General features: G+C 37.8%; 1 protein-coding gene across 1 annotated transcript in view; it reads right to left on the bottom strand.

Annotated features, from left to right (window-relative positions):
• The window catches only part of LOC112057688 (regulator of G-protein signaling loco), a 104,447-nt gene that overhangs the window by 82,303 nt on the left and 4,231 nt on the right, over nucleotides 1-17,913 (bottom strand). The window contains exon 3 of the mRNA XM_024098196.2: nucleotides 17,370-17,588. Coding sequence (XP_023953964.2) covers nucleotides 17,370-17,588 — 219 coding nt within the window. The remainder of the gene's footprint in view (nucleotides 1-17,369; nucleotides 17,589-17,913) is intronic.

Genomic DNA, 17,913 nt, shown 5'->3' with positions numbered 1-17,913 from the left:
TTGAACAGATTGCACGTGGCACAGGGTCGAGCCGGTTCAGCCCACTCAATGGACTCGCTTTATGAATGAAATTAACGTCTGTCTTTATAGAGCACTCATAGTTAGTGCTAAAAAAAAAAAAATCCTGTGACCCTAACATGAAAACGAGATACGTGAAGAGAAATAGACAAAACTCAACCATTAGTGGCGCAACCGAAAACACCGCTATCTCTTTCATTGCGTTGGTATACAAAAGAGATGGGACGCGGACAACTGCGACGCCATTGGACGAAATTTTGTGTATATTTCTCTTCAGTGGTTTCAGTTTCTTCTTGAGCACCTATAGCCAATGACACTCACAAATAACGTAGCTTTCTATTAGTTAAATAATTTTCAAAATCATTTCAATTTAGTTTATACAGAAATTTTTGGCTGGTGGGAGGCTTCGGCCGTGGCTAGTTACCACCCTACCGGCAAAAACGTACCGCCAAGCGATTTAGCGTTCCGGTACGATACCGTGTAGAAATCGAAAGGGGTGTGGATTTTCATCCTCCTCCTAACAAGTTAGCCCGCTTCCATCTTAGACTGCATCATCACTTACCATCAGGTGAGATTGTAGTCAAGGGCTAACTTGTAAAGAATTAAAAAAAAAAAGAAACTAATCGAGCCCTCCACCCTAACCCCGTAAACTTCTCTTCATGCATTCAAATAGTCTGATAATATTCAGTTAGACAACCCTAGATCTTGTAATGAGTGTGACCACGAGAGGCAATTGCCGACAGGACAGGGTGCGCTGCACTAATAGGATGGAACATAATTTCTTTGAACAGCAATTACCGACTGCTATAAGTTTTATAGCGTATCAACCAACGACATTTTACACTATAGACATGTTTACAAAATTACTAGAAAATTACACCGAATTTACTCTACTGAGCGCACACATGCACAATTTTGTGTTTAATTCTGCTATATATCTATGTATGTACAGTTCTTAGCATGATCGAATCAGAAATGAGGAGATACGCAGAAAAACCAAAGTCACTGATATAGCTCAGCGAGTCGCGAAACTGAAGTGGCAATGGGCAGTCCATGCAAAAAGCCTATGTGCAGCAGTGGACTCTCTTGAACTGATAATGATGATGACGATGATGATGATGATAATGATGATGATGATGATGATAATGATGATGATGATGATGATACAGTTTTTAAAGTTCCTAAACACACAACTTGACATTGTACCTATAATATATTGTATATTTAGGTATTATTTCTTTAAATAACTAGCCGCTTTTGTTCATCTCGGTTTTGACACACTTGTGACATATCTCTATTATAATATCTTTGGTAACAACGCATTCATATAATGTACGGCTCTTAAAGTGGTATCATAAAAATATCCTAACGATTTGAACACGACTTAAACAGATGTACTGTATTAGATTACAACCATAAATAACTCTATAGTTGTAACTTTTTATAGCATCATCATCATTATCCTCAGACCGAATAAATTAGGACTTGTATTTTCATATTCTCCAAACAAAAATGTCTGTCTAAAAGTAATCTCTACCAGGCAACCCCTGACGAGAGAATTTGCGAAGAAAGAGCGGGAAGGTGTAATACATTATATGTAATTATATATATAAATAATTAAATAAATATAATATAATATATACGTAAATATAATATTATAATTTACATATGTATTACATAATATATTACAACTAAAAAAACATATAATATATACTACATAAATAATAAATAACAATAAAATAAATACCTCGAAAAATGAAATTTTAATTCAACGACAAATAATAACATTTAACATTTGCAGCAACAATAGCACCAGATTGTAAGTTACATCAATGGTTTGCAGTGACTCTACCACCAGTTCGGTAAGAGAATAGCTCTATGATCTACTGAGAAGAGCGGACAAGAAACTCAGTCCTAAGAAGAGATGTCTTACTCACACAACCCAAGTACGGAGAACATCCAGAATGATTCACAGAAGGCGGAAAGTACTACTAACCCGGCAGCGGGCGGTGTACGCACAAATGGCAGCGGCATATGAATGGGCGCTATTTATATAACTAATTCAGCCTCGCGCCAGTAGCGAGTAGATACTAGACACGCTTTGTTATGGATTGCACCGGTAATGAACTCCGTATGTCGCTCCTGACTAGCCGCTTTGCATTCATCAGATTGAAGTCACATCTATCTATTACATACATGTTTATGTTATCCTGTATGGCCTAGTGTGACTTGACGGATAGCAGCGACAGTGATTGTACCGGAGGAAACACTTCGAGCAGGTCTCAGGTTTAAGGGATCCCTTTAGAATGCTTCAACACTCACCTTCCCTGCTCGACATGTTCTCCATGCCCATGTTATCAATAACCACAACATAAAACATTATTGCACAAAATCACTAACGCAACTGGCAGCGAGACGGTGTCTACGCTGCCTAACAAACAACTGAGCTCAAGTCATCAAATACCCTCTTATTTATACCAACACTGATACCTCCCCTCTACAATATAATAAATAATGAATGTACCACCTGTAATGGAGGAACTTGTAACACTAGCATGCTTCAATATTATATCTCGTTAAAGACAAATTAGTGTCTTTTGTACCAACTCAATCAAAGAGAGTTAATGTTTTCCACCGCTATAGGCAATTTGTCTTACTCGTGATAAGCCACGGTGCGTGTCTTAATCCTACTACGAGCTAAAATTAAATCAGTAGGTAGGCAGTTTCTATTTATGACATAGAGTTTTACTCAGAGAGGAATTTAGACAACTGTACGGAGAAAATTCAACATTGTATATGACACCGTAAATTTGAAAATTCCGTTAAATTATAATCTATCTCGCAGGATTGTGAACTGTCGAAAGATTGTGAACCGCAGCATACACCAAAGAACCAGAACTCGAGTGGCCAGAAACCAATGGTTGGGTTAGGTCAGTTTAAGTTGCTGGCAGGGGTACCGTAAGAAATGTTTTCGTGGCTCAATCATCATGCGACGAGGCGTAGTCGGTTTTTTTTTATTCTTTACAAGTTAGCTTTTGATTACAATCTCACCTAATGGTAAGTGATGATGCAATCTAAGATCGAACCGGACTAATTTGTTAGGAGGAGGATGAAAATCCACACCCCTTTCGGTTTCTACACGACATTGTACCGGAACGCTAAATCGCTTGGCGGTACGTCTTTGTCGGTAAGGCGGTAACTAGCCACGGCTGAAGCCTCCACCACCAGACCTGGACCAATTAAGAAACTTCAATCGGCCCAACCGGGGATCGAAGCCAGGACCTCCGTCTTGTAAATCCAACGCGCATACCACTGGCGCCACGAAGGTCGGTTGAAGTCCGACATAACCTTCTTGCCTCACCATGGCGAGAAGGTATCCATGAGGATTTCCCCACGTTAAAAAAAGGTTAGGTTAAGTTAGGTCTTTTTTAAGTTCGTTAGAACTGGCTGATTATGATGAAATCCCAAGCATGTCCTAGTTATACAAAAGGTGAAGACCTTGACTAAAGCATAACCCTTTTTCAACAGTTGGATACATATTAGTCATATTAAAAAAAACAAAGGAGTGGCAGTTTCCCCGTAAACCATTAGAAATTCGACTTACTCCATTTAAAACGTACAAGTAAGGTTATTGTTGTGTTATCTAATCTAAGCGTGTAGACTACAGTTAACAGGAGTCATTGATAACAAACAAAATGATTTATCGGTATCTTTCTTGGTCTAAGACCCTGAGATGGCGAATAGCTTGCGATTGGAAAGGGTATGAAATATGAATAGTCCGATGTGGGTTGTCAGGGATATACATGTTGAAGGAGCTTTCATCAAAAACGCTGCCTGCCAAAAATAGTCAAGCAATTAAAGTTTACACAGCATTTATCAAGCTTAAAACGAACGAACTTGGACGAAGGTCTGGTCACGCAGGCTCTAGCTCTATTATGTATAGCTTGGCAACTTCGTTCGTAACACTCCCGATGTTCCACGCGGGCGTGTAGCGATGAATGAAAAACCCACGACTGATGCACATCACCGTGCATTAACCGCACTCACGATTTCACACCCGCGCAGTCTTTCCCCCTGTCTCCCGCATATCATAGGAGTGTTATCAACAAACTTGCCAGACTATAGTTAAATGCTTAATTTTTGAACGCCGCAAATTTTTCACAGTCGGATTGTCATACAGAAAATTGTAAACGCATTTGGCATTGTTGGAAGTAAAAGGCGAATACTGGTAAAGATAAAAGGAGACATGGTTAGAATTTTTCTAAAAAAATTGCCCTTACATAAAATTGATAGCGTAGTCACGGAAACAATTAACTACCTTCGACGACAAACTTGTGATGTGTTTACACGACAGCGTGTTACTGTGAACTGCCATGGGAAAGTTTAAATTGTTCCCCTAGAGCGTGATTGCATACACGAAAACGATGATAGTTTTCGAGGATGGAAAAAATATAAAATTTCATTCAATTTGCCGTGCAAACTTTTTTTTAACCATATTTATTGTACAGTTTAATTCTCATTATAATTATATTTCAATAAGCGTCTTAGTAGCATCACAATGGAATAAGGTTACTGGTTAAAACCAAATCTAAATCAGTAGGATCCATTGGGAGCTGCGTTATTACAGACACAAAGACAGACTTATAACACCTATTTTACGCCGAGGTTCACAATTTTAGGGCGATAAAGGTGTATTTAAAGCAACACAAAAAACAAGGTTTTAATAAGTAAATTAAACACACGCGTTTTGAAATAAAACATAGCAAACAAACCGTTCATCTGGCGTTGCATCGTCACATCTAATAAAAAAATAATTTTACACGTGAACCGTGCGAAATAATTTTGACTAATGTCACTTGTCTGACAACTTGACAGTTGTCACTTGACAACCGATAAAACTGATCGTGTGATGATCGCGATGTGCTAACATCATGCCGATCTCGACCAACACACGATCAGTTTTATCGGACGTCAAGACGTTAGCGCTGCAGGCATGTGAGATTACCTGATCGTCAGTGGTTGACATAAGATGTAGAAATGGCATCAAATCGATCGATCGTTCCATATTTCAACGATTTTTCGTTACTCGACGTAAGTACACAACCTCGTACTAAGTCCCACAGTTACATTGTCCCGTGTACTCGTTTTTATGGCGCGAAATGTTTATGGTCTCCCATCACGCCATTGAACGGAGAAAATATCTCTCGACACAATCAGTAGAAAATGGAGCGCTTTGGAGACATTTCCATAATAGCGCACATTTCTATTTTATCCTGGTATAGTTTTCTTTGAACCGTGATAATCCAGTAGATATAACCCCTGCCTGCCTTGATTCAAATGGCGTAGATTCGAATCTGATCCGGGGCATACACCTCAAACTTTTAAGTCATCTTCATTCTAAGAAATTCATAAAAGGTGAAAGGAAAAACATGACGGAAAATTCTCAATTATGCAAACTGAGAATTATCTTGATTCTCGACGTATGTGAAGTTCACATTACTATTAGGCTAACCCCGCTCATTCTGAGAGGAGACTTGTACTCATCAATGTGCCGAATATGGGCTGTTATTAATAATGGTATTTTTCTTTTATTATGTCACTTTTTATAGTTTTTACGCCTTGTAATGTTATTGGATAACTGCTGTTGGACCTGAACTCATCCAGGTCTTGGGTAAGAGTGCTGTGTCTACTACCTATTACTCACTATCATCAACATCATATCAGCCGATGGACGTGCACTGCAAGATTTTTGTAGGGACTTCAAAACATCACGATTTTGAGCCGACTCACTTGATGTCGTCAGTCCACCTACTCTTTCACCACTTCTCCAACCAGAGAGTTATTTGTTTAATGCATAATTGAACTTTCATACCTAGGTAAGAAAATGTACACGACACTCACTAATATTACGTAGTTACCAGAATCTGTGACGTCACACCAATGCTGTGTACACTAACGTGACAAGGGAATGGGGAGGTATTATAAAAATATGACGTCATTTACGAATGGCCTTCAATCTATCAGCATACAATAGAAAAATAAGTTAAGTAGTATTACTTTAGAAGTAGGTAAAGCGTTTATGCATAATCACTCATCACAGGAAAATGGCTACTCAGTATGTCGAGTAGGTCGGAAGGAAATAATAATAATTATTAATATGCTAATTAACCAACAGGATAATCTGTATTATCACTTAGTTTACTACAAAACTATACATTCTTATTAAAATAATAATAGTCAGAGAGATGTTGCATTTTTGAGTAGTTTTTTGTGTTTTCTTCGTTAGTTGCTAATTACAATACCTCTCTACCTGCGTACCCTTGCTTGTCAAACTTGATATTTCAATAAGTCATGTTTGACAAATAGTTGGGACTTGACAAAATCGTATCTATACTAATATTATAAAGAGAAGAAAAAGAAGAGTTTGTTTGCTTGAACGCGCTAATCTCAGGAACTACTGGTCCGATTTGAAAAATTCTTTCAGTGTTAGATAGCCTATTTATCGAGGAAGGCTATATGTTATCCCCATATTCTTACGGGAACGGGAACCACGCGAATGAAACAGCACGGCGTTACTAGTCATCTATAGGATAATGTTAGTGGTTTAACGTTTTTACGCCTCATTGAAGTCATTCAGGTTCATTTATATTGCCCTTTTATCGTAAAAACTACAATAGAAGAGTATATATTATCACAATTTACATATTACAATCATCTAACATTACATGAAATCACGAAGCTACTGTTATTAAATGAAAAAAAAAACAAATAGTACAAAATAAAAACTGCTAAACCAATAAATTCTCTTCATAAAATATTCTTACCAACAAATTGTCCACCGAGTTGTATCCACATATCACATATCCCATCACCCTGTTCGCCATGGCTATCACAAATTCACCATCACAATCAACACCTATCACATCACTTCATCACTTCCACCATAGTCAGTCCATCATACCCACCCAATTGAGTACCTCCTATTTTTATTGTCAGTTAAGTACCCGCATAGACGTAATGACTACGTCAATTTTGTACATTTAACCCAAATCCAAAAGTAATAAACCCAAAAACAAATCACCCACAGAAAGAAATCCTTTACTACGCTGATCAAAATGAGAGTAAATAATGAAATTAAAAAAAAAACACACACTTTTAAATCACTCACTTCCAATTCCAAATGAATTTACTTTGCGGCTTAGTTATTATAAAAATGTCCTGTTTATAAGAAATAATTAGTTCAACAGGGATTACGAAGAAAAATACAAAAACTTATTTATCGGTAGCTATTTCAATAAAAATCGAAGCACAATTAGCGGAAATCGATTGAAAATGTCGATAAGAAAATCGATAGTTTTTCTCCGAACTAGCAAATGGAAACTGTTCTATAGAATACGTGTAACATCTCGAGTGAATTGTAAACGACTGATTGTCGAGTTATTTGTGCTACCGCTCCATTACTATGCCGTTCTAATTAGGACCTTAAGTTCTATGTGTTACAGTTTAAAATAAATTTTAGCAACAGTCTAGATATGTTTCATGGGTTTTTAGACTTTATGTATTGGTGTTAAAGTTCAAAGTTGCTTGTGAATGTGGAGAATGGATTATGGGACTCGGTTAAAGACTTGAGTAGAGTACATCCATCGTAATGATACCTTAATACTGACCAATGAAGTCAAGCTTATTGACACAAAGTCGTAAGTCGACTGAAAAGCTTTAGAGGAAAATAATTTTCCTTAAAAAAATTCGGAGCAATTTATGCTTTGTCAGCGATTTCTTCTTAACACTTCTTAAATCATGTATAATCTAGTAATGGCTATAACTAATGATGTAGTATAAAACTATCAATAAAATAAAAATTAAAAAAAAGAACTCTGAAATAAAGCTTTCTGTTCTTCTAAGAAATTTTCAGTAAAATTATCCACCTGGAGTGAAAAAAAATGGGTTTTACACGATACACTCCCGTGCCTCGGAGGGAATGTTAAGCCTTCGGTACCGATTATCATTAACACATGATTGTAAAATAGTTTAACATTATCATCCTCAGCCCATAAACCTGCATCGGAGCAGCGTGATGAGTAAAGTTCGTATAAGGAAGGAGGCCTTATTTAAGGTAGGAACCATGGGAAGTATTCAACATTATTACCAACAATCCACATTCGGCTCACTGTTGAGCTGTGGTCTATTCATCATTATCAACCCATATTCGGCTCACTGCTGAGCTCGAGTCTCCTCTCAGAATGAGAGGGGTTAGGCCAATAGTCCACCACGCTGGCCCAATGCGGATTGGCAGACTTCACACACGCAGAGAATTATGAAAACTCTCAGGTATGCAGGTTTCCTCACGATGTTTTCCTTCACCGATTAAGACACGTGATATTTAATTTCTTAAAATGCACACAACTGAAAAGTTGGAGGTGCATGCCCCGGGCCGGATTCGAACCCACACCCTCCGGAATCAGAGGCAGAGGTCATATCTATTGGGCTATCACGGCTCACTGTGGTCTATTATGGTACCTATATTATGACATCATCATAATAGACCTATGAATAAACCTATATTCACCTATGTCAAATCGTTTTATTACGTACTAAGGCAAAAATATAATTGCAAAGTGATTCTTGTCTGAGAAGCAATAAAACTGTTGAACATGACAAGTAGCAGACCGTTGCAATAAATTGGTGGCGACCTGCAATTATGATAACCCCGACCTGCCGACCTGCCGACCTGATGACCTGCCGCGAATCTCGCCCACTTTCATTGATAACCGCTTATCAATGACACTTACGAAATACGGTATGATTTCACTTTTTGGAGATCTTATTCCATTAACTCTTATTTTATTTCAGACCTTCAGTTTGCCGTAAATTGTCGTGATAGCCCAGGAAATGACCTTTACTTTCGATTCGGAAGGCGTAGATTCGAATCCGGTCGGGGTATGCACCTCCAACTTTTCAGTTGTGTGCATTTTAATAAATTAAATATCACGTGTCTCAAACGCTGAAGGAAAAACATCGTGAGGAAACCTGCATACCAGAGAATTATCTTAATTCTCTGCGTGTGTGAAGTCTGCCAATCCGCATATGGCCAGAGTGGTGGACTAAGGCCTAACCCCTCTCATTTTGAGAAGAGACTCGTGCTTAACAATTAACCGAATATGGGTTATTAAAGATAACATAAAATTAAAAATTTTGAAAAACCCCGAATAACATGAAATTATTAATTACACTCTCAATCAAGTCGTCAATATTCTCTTTCAGTGCGCTTTCATTTGAGACCCCACTCGAGTATATTTGCAGACATTCGATTGTTCTTCTCCACGTTCTACCCCCACAACTTTTAAACAGCTCAACCGATTTTCATCAAATATGCCAAGAACACAGAAAAAAAACTAAGTTGAAATCGCTTCATCCGTTCAGGAGCTATGGTGACACAGACAGACAGACAGACACGTTAAACTTATAACATTCTCTTTTTGCGTCGGCGACTAAAAAAGAAGATCCACGTGGACCAAGTCGCGCGCATTCGCTATCAACCTTCCACGCATTAGGTTACAGGCAACCTACTTAGCATTGCTAGTTGTCACTGACCGATGCAAGAAGACACACACACACACACACATAGCTACGCGCGTATCGTATTTAGGTCACAGCCTCGATACGGTGGTATCCAGTCACAATCAACTACTGAGACTAATAGTGATACCCTGGCTACACTCACTGAGGTTCTTTATTTGCAAAATTCTTAAAAATCGAAAAATAGCATCGTATGTGCTACCTTCTGATCACTTTAAAGTCGGACTCTCGGTGGAGTTTTTTTTTTTATTCTTTACAAGTTAGCCCTTGACTACAATCTCACCTGATGGTAAGTGATGATGCAGTCTAAGATGGAAGCGGGCTAACTTGTCAGGAGGAGGATGAAAATCCACACACCTTTTCGGTTTCTACACGACATCGTACCGGAACGCTAAATCGTTAGGCGGTACGTCTTTGTCGGTAGTTAAGAAAATCTTAATCAGCCCAGCCGGGGATCGTACCCAGGACCTCCGTTTTGTAAATCCACCGCGCATACCACTGCCCTACGGAGGCCGTCAAAAAAATGCCGGGCCTTTTACTGTGGAGCTATCGAGGCTTTAAATTTTTACGTCGCCTTTCTTGAGCATAGCTTTTTCTACACCCTTTTCAATTTCTACAGGACATCGTACCGAAACGCTAAATCGCTTCGCGGTACGTCTTTGCTGGCAGGGTGATAACTAGCCACGGCCAAAGCCTCCCACTAGTCAGACCTGGACCAATTATGAAAACCTCAATCAACCCAGCCGGGGATCGAACCATGGACCTCCGTCTTGTAAATCCACCGTGCATATACCACTGCGCCAGGGCGAGGCTACTAACTACTACCACAGACGGACATTTGTTTAGCATCATCAGCATGATGACCCTGTGAACATCTTATTGGCCTATTTCCTAAGCGACTGGAATGATATCTGCGTATATCGGATGTTTTTACGAGCGGAGTTATTTCGACACGCGGCCATCTTGCCGATATTCGATAATATTTATGTGTTTGGAGATTTCGTAATACCAAAATATGCAAAAGGTTATTTAAATAATTGAATTAGAGACATGATAGCCCAGTGGACCTCTGCCTACAATTCGAAGAGCGTAGGTTCGAATCCGGTCCGGGCATGCACCTTTAACTCGAATGATATTTAATTTTTAAAATACGCATCACTGAAAGATGCGTATTTTAAAAATTAAATATCACGTGTCTCGAATTTTAAATTAATTTGACCCACTTCCCGGTCTTCGTGTAGGATGAAATTTTGCACACGCTCTGAGCTCTGACGACAATACATCACTAGCTAAGAAACGTCATTACAAATCCAATATGGCGGCCTCCCCAAGATGGCGTACTAGCTGTTAGAAATCCACCCCCATGATAAGGATATCAAATGAAAGGAATCAGGAATACGAAAAAAATAGTCACGTGACTTAAATCTAATATTTTTAATTTTTTAGTGCGTGCCTAAAGCGTGTTTTTTAGTTTTTTAAACTATTTAAAGTTGTTAATTTGTTTGTTGCTCTATTACTATAATGAAAAAAGAAACTTATGTGTCAATGGGCGTTGTCGATAGCTCTTAATCTTAACACTCAAATGGAGATCGTAGTCAGTAGGTGGCTATATTTAGATAGATTAGGCATGGAGCGCTATATTTAGAAACTCTCGACAGATAAAGTGTTAACTTGATAACAGTTTGTAGGAAAATTTACATTTGAGAGGCGCGTTCAATAATCTTGAACGTCTATTTTTAAACTAAAGGGATAATATTATAGACTTACCGTCGCCCTGTGGTTTCACTCGTATAATTCCCGTTTCCGCGTGAATACGATATAGCCTCTCACTCACAAATAACGTGACTTTGTAGTGGTAAAAGAATTTTCAAAATCGGTGTAGTAGATCCAGAGATTACACCCTAGAATACCACAAACTTTACTTCTTTATAATATTAGCATAGATTAATAGAATTTTAGTATTTACGAATAGCCTGTAGCTATAAAAAGACATTAGAGCCCAGTGGATATGACCTCTGCCTTCGATTGCGCAGGTACGAATCCGTTCCGGGGCATGCACCTCTAACTTTTCAGTTATGTGCATTTTAAGAAATTACGCACGTGCCTCAAACTGTGAAGGCAAAACATTTTGAGGAAACCTGTATGCCTGAGGATTTTCTCAATTCTCTACGTGTGTGAAGTCGCTATGGGCCATCGAGGTGGACTAAGGCCTAACCCCTCTCATTCCGAGAGGAGACTTGTGAGCTTAATGATGATGATTTACGAATTTCCTGTAGCTATTATAAAAGGCGTTTCAATGAGCTAGCCTTTAAGGTTAATTTAAAAGAAGTGGTTTAAGACCTCATCAGCCATGCCACGGTTTTTGAGGACTAGTTGAGTAGTCTAACATTGGACAGCAGTATGTTTTAGTGCTAATTTTACTGTACTAACTATGAGGGCAAGTTAAATAAAATGTATCTAAATGTTAAAAAGGAAGTAAGGAGTCACTCGAGGCGGGCGTTTTAATTAGCCAATTCGTCTCGGCCACTTGAGCATGGAATGTGTATTTATGTGATTCACAGAGCACTTCCGGTGCGGAATCTTGATGATATTGTTGAGATAAGATTTGTACTCGACAATGCCTCTGAATTTAAATATCAAAAAGAAAATGGAGTCTCAATTCGACTGTTCATAACTCCAAAAAGGACATTCCTGATCTTTTAGTAAAAACATATCCGCGATATACCGAAAAACTGTTGACCCGATATACCAAAAAACTGTTGACCCGATAGCGGGGTTTTGCGATGAGAAAAGATACAGAACATTCCAAAACAGCTTCTAATAAATTTTCTGGAAAAATTCAGAAGACTCCATAACAATTGAATTTAAAATGTTCTGGAAAGATTAGAAGACTCCAAAACAGTTTCTTTTAAAATGTACTTGAAAGATTCAGAATACTCCAAAACAATTGATTTTAAAATGTTCTAGAGAGGACCTTTCAGATTCAGAAGACCTTATAATAATAATAATTTTCTTTATTTGTGGCTACAAAGGCCCATTGGTGAGTTACAATCTTAAAAATTATGTTAGTAGGTATACAAATTACATTTAAGAAAATAAAAATAAATACTAAACTATCTCACCGCACTATATATATATTTTTATAACAGCCGCTTGTAGATGTTTTGGAAAGATTCAGAATAATCCAAAACAGCTGCTTAAAAAATGTTCTGTAAAGATTCAGAAGCGCCAAAATATCCTAATACATACATATTATGTATTTGCTTTAAATAATAAATTAGAAGTGTAAATGTATGTAATGTGTAAATAAATGTAGTCAGTATCAGTGAGTATGCACATTCCTAATTCATTTGTCATAATCTTTCTTCTTCTGACTGTCTTTTCTGCAGTCTTTCTTATTTCCAAAAATTGATTCTGTGTGAATTCGAAAACGCTCACATGTGACCTATGAGACTTGAGACAATGTCATAATAAAAATTTTAATAAAAAAAATACAACCGACTTCAAAACCTAAAAACGTACCCAATAAACTAAAAAGCGAAAAATAACATCATAATATGTTCTACCTGCTGATCAGTATGAAGGCGGTGCTTAGCCGGTGATGTATTAATTCAAGCCATGTGAGAATATATTATAGATTTAGATTTTGCAGACAGTGTTGTTTCATGAGTTCCTGTCAGAAATGGCTTAAATTAAGACAACACCGGCTAAGCACCGCCTTCATACTGATCAGCAGGTAGAACATATTATGATGTTATTTTTCGCTTTTTAGTTTAGTGGGTACGTTTTTAGGTTTTGAAGTCGGTTGTATTTTTTTTATTAAAATTTTTATTATTTTTCCATTTTTAGTGTAAAATTATATCTCAAACGAATACAGACCCCTAAAGACAGTCACAACCCTTGGTACAAAATTCTCAGCAATACAAGTGAAACAAGCCCAAACACAAGGTAGCTACCGTAAACCGTTAAGGGGTTCCCTTAATTGACCTTGGTCTTCATCATCAGACCCCTAATAACAGACACAACTCATCTAGGTAGAAAGTTCTCAGCAATACGAATTAATCAAGGCCAAACACAAGGTAGTTACTGTAAACTGTTAAGGAGTTCCCTTAAATTGTCCTTGGTCTTCATCACCAAACCCCTAAATGACAGTCACAACCTATTTATGTGGAAAGTTCTCATTAATACAAATTAATCAAGCCCAAACACAAGGTAACCGCTGTAAATCGCCGAGGAGTTCCCTCGTCTGTTTTATGGCTCCATCATCAGATCGATTTCAAACCTTCATGAAATTGTAGTGCTTAAAAGTACTAAATGGAAAAGTTTACGAACACACTAGATACCCATACAATTTTCGAAAGTTCCCCTCAATTTCTCCAGGATTCCATCATCAGATCTTGACATGATGGCAATGGGACCAAATGGGGACTATACCGTTTCAAACAAAAAAAGAATTTTTGAAATCGGTCCAGGCGTCTTCGAGTAATCGGTGTACATACATAAAAAAAAAAAAAAAAAAATACCGACCGAATTGAGAACCTCCTCCTTTTTGAAGTCGGTTAAAAATAAGAATTTATACAAAAATTCAGCTTATTCAGTTTCATTCCGAGGTTATCCTCTTTTTGGATTATCTCACCTGGGAATATGCATATCTATTATTATCTATACCGACTAATATTATAAAACTAAGGAGTTTGTTTTTTTACTTGAACGCGCTAATCTCAGGAACTACTGGACCGATTTGAACAATTCTTTCAGTGATATATAGCCCATTTATCGAGGAAGGCTATAGGCTATATATTATTCCTGTATTCCTCCGGGAACGGGAAAAACGCAGGTGAAACCGCGCGACGTCAGCTAGTATATAGTAAACGGCTTATTTGCTGTTCAACTATTAAAACAAACCACCACACTTTAAATACCCTTTTTCAAAAGTCGGTAAAGCACTCAATAAAACGGATAAGTACGTCGGTAAATTGTCTGTCCGTTCATAAGGTCACCGCGCCCGCATGTCCAATTTACTTGTGAACTTGTAATTGAACGATGACGAGGAATGCGCATCGTCCACTTTACTGCGCCTCACTTATAGCACTATAGTCTGGCAAGTTTGTTGATGACACTCCTATGATATGCAGGCAACGGGGGGAAAGACTGCGCGGGTGTGAAATCATGCGTGCGGGGAAGTGAGACGCATCAGCATCATTGGTGGTCTTACTTTAGATTATTCTATGCTTCATGCGCATATTTCCTACGAGTATTCTATACCTTTATGTTTAAGAAACTACTCTATGTATTTACATGCACACAAGCGATATACGTTTTTTTTTCTGATTGTGTCGTGGGCTAGGCTAGTTCTGGGCGAGCGCAGAAGCGTCGCCTGATGGGAAGCAGAAGATGGCAGAAGCAGAAGATGTGGGCGGAACCATCTCTAAAGGCGTCTCCTCTAAAACTGGATGAGTGTATCAGCCCGGGCGCTCTCGAGAAAGTGGGTTAAAAAACTCACATCTGGGTGACGTCAGATATCGGTGACCTCGTCTTCGCCGGCGAAAACGCTAGTGGTTGTGTTGCCTGAACCAAACGGATGGACCGATTTCGATGCGGTTTTTTTCATTTGAAACCCAGTTTCCTGACGGTGGTTCATAGCTATGTTTGGATGGATATGTTAGGATATCGGTCCAGCAGTGTAAGAATATCAGCTCTTTTCCAAAATAATATATTTTTAAGCCCCGACGCAAGAGGTTGCTATAAGTTTGAGGTCGATGTCTGTCTGTGTGTGTTTCTGACAAATATTTCTATTTGATCCAGCTCACATATTGCAACATAATTTAAACTTTTCTGTTATGAAGGGTAAGTAAGAATAACTGGCATGAAAGTTAGGTAATAATCTAGTTTCATGACCATGATCTTAGTTTTAACTTGTTATTGTTTGTTTTTTACAATTTAACTCAATAGATTTCACCATTAGAAAGTGACATATCCATCGTGGAACATAGGTTATATTTTATCCTCGTATTCCAACAGGAACGACGCGTGTTAAACTTCCATCTGCTAGTAAACGAAATACAATATTTTGGTTCTGAGTAAGCCAAAATAACGTAACGTTTGACGTAAGCGCACCAGACTGTAAAGAGGACCATTTATCACAGCATTCCCCCTTCGTATGCGAATACGCAAACGGTATGTGACGCGAATACGCAGCCGCTGTGACGTGAATACGCGTAACAGTGCGTTAACTTCATTACGCGCTTTATCTGATAAATGGTTATCTATTTTTAATACAATGCGTATTCTATTATCACTTATCTTGTATTTTGACTGTAATTAGAGTGTGGGACGTTGTTTTGGTTTTCTTGGAAATGTATTTGCGAACGTACGATGATATGGGACAGGGCTGACAATATTTTATATCTCACTCTTGTTAATAAAACGCTCACAATATTTATTGTACTATTATACTATCATCTATACTTATAATAAATCTGTGGAGAGATCAATTCTGTACATGAAATATATTTCCAAAATAACTATCAGGGGATGATTAGTGATCGATACTGATGCCAAAAATGCAATCAGTAAAATTTACGTCTGTTTGTATGTTTGTTATAGAAACAAAAACTTCTCGACTGATTTTGACGAAACTTGAAACAATCATTCTTCATACGAAAACGGGAGAAGGTATTCCATTTTTACAGCGATACTACTGTAAGGGCTGGATTAAAGAGTCTAAGAGCGGACGAACTCGCGGGCGTCCGTTAGTTATACAATAAGAATTAAACAAAGTAGCCCTGACCACCGGAGTTTTATTTTTTTATATATTTTTAATAGTGTTTTGTATTATATTTTTATATTAACTGAAAATCGGAATAACGTATGAAGCCAAGCTAATTTTACATTTATTCAATTCAATTCAATTCAATTTATTTATTTGCAATTGTACAGTTACATTAGCTGGTATACAATAAATGTTGAAATAGGTACATTATACAATTCGCCATATACTGGCGAATTGTATAATCATATTCTACCATTTAACTGTTTTTATAATTGTAATTTACATTCATGTAAATTAATTGGTTAGGAGAATTACTTTACTTTACATTTAATGAATGAATTACTTTACATTGTCCCTCATGTAATTATCAAAAGTTACTTGATCACTTTTGGCCATCCGGATAATCGCATATCTGTCTATTGATATAAACGCTATGATGCTAAACGTGTAATTACTCGAGCGAAGCGACGCATTAGTATTGGTAGATTTGCTGATAGGAAGAAATAATGGTTATTATACAATTTCTGCTTCAGCAGTGGGGAAAATAATCAAGGACTTTAAAGACAATATCCGTTTCTTTGGCTCGCCAAAATCGTCAGAGAATATTTTTTGTTGTTTTCCTTAAAAATTAAAAAAAATATCGCCATCGAGGTTCGAGAACAAAAATACGAGGATTTTATTTTGCACCTTTGCAACCCTCTTATTTCCATGAGTTAGGCACAAATCGTCCGATTTTCGAAATGCATACTTTTTAGCTATTAACCACCTTATTATTCTGAAGTAATTTTTTATTTGGGTTACCGCGTAATCACCAATATTCATCATAGCTGGTGAGAGGGATCATAGTTGGTGAGAGTACTCAACAACATGAGACTCCATTAGGTTTATCTGACATACTCGAATAAATCCGAAAATCCCCTCTACGGCTTCCCATTTTTAACTGGCGTCCGGATAATCGAGGTTGCAGTACTCAAATACATGTAGTCACCTATGCTAGACATACCTGTGAGTCCCTGAGATCGGGCTCGCTGGCGGCGAGGGGCAGCCCCTCCGCCTCCCCCGCGCGCGTCACGTCCCCCGCGCTGGCGCTGATGGCTCTTCGTCTCTCCGCTTTCTCCGCTCTCTCCGCTTTCTCCTCACTCGCCTTTTTCTCCCGCTCCGCTTTTCCGGTGAGAATATACTTGGTTTTCGACAGGATGTTCAGTGGACGAGATTTGCGAACCTGGCAATTAAAAGATTTTATGTTTATACGTACGTATTGAAAGATTTACATTGGAAATTAAAACTCGCGGAGTAAATTTTACATAAATCCATCCTGCCTAGTAGCTAGAGCTAAATCAATCTTTTACTTTTCAGTTTTACTTTTTTAAGTATATTATGGAAAATTAATTGTATCTATAACCATTGCCAGATATCACGAAATTATTTATAACATGAACGAAACGAAATGCAATAACAGACTAAGTAACAAGTACAATTTGATATCAAAGTTTTTTAAATAATTGATTTTACGTATAAACCAGTTTCACACGCGTGTTTTCATTCCC

The sequence above is a fragment of the Bicyclus anynana genome, chromosome 22, assembly GCF_947172395.1.
Source record: "Bicyclus anynana chromosome 22, ilBicAnyn1.1, whole genome shotgun sequence".
NCBI classification, from domain to species: Eukaryota; Metazoa; Arthropoda; class Insecta; order Lepidoptera; family Nymphalidae; genus Bicyclus; species Bicyclus anynana.
This window is presented reverse-complemented; position numbering and strand designations above follow the sequence as displayed.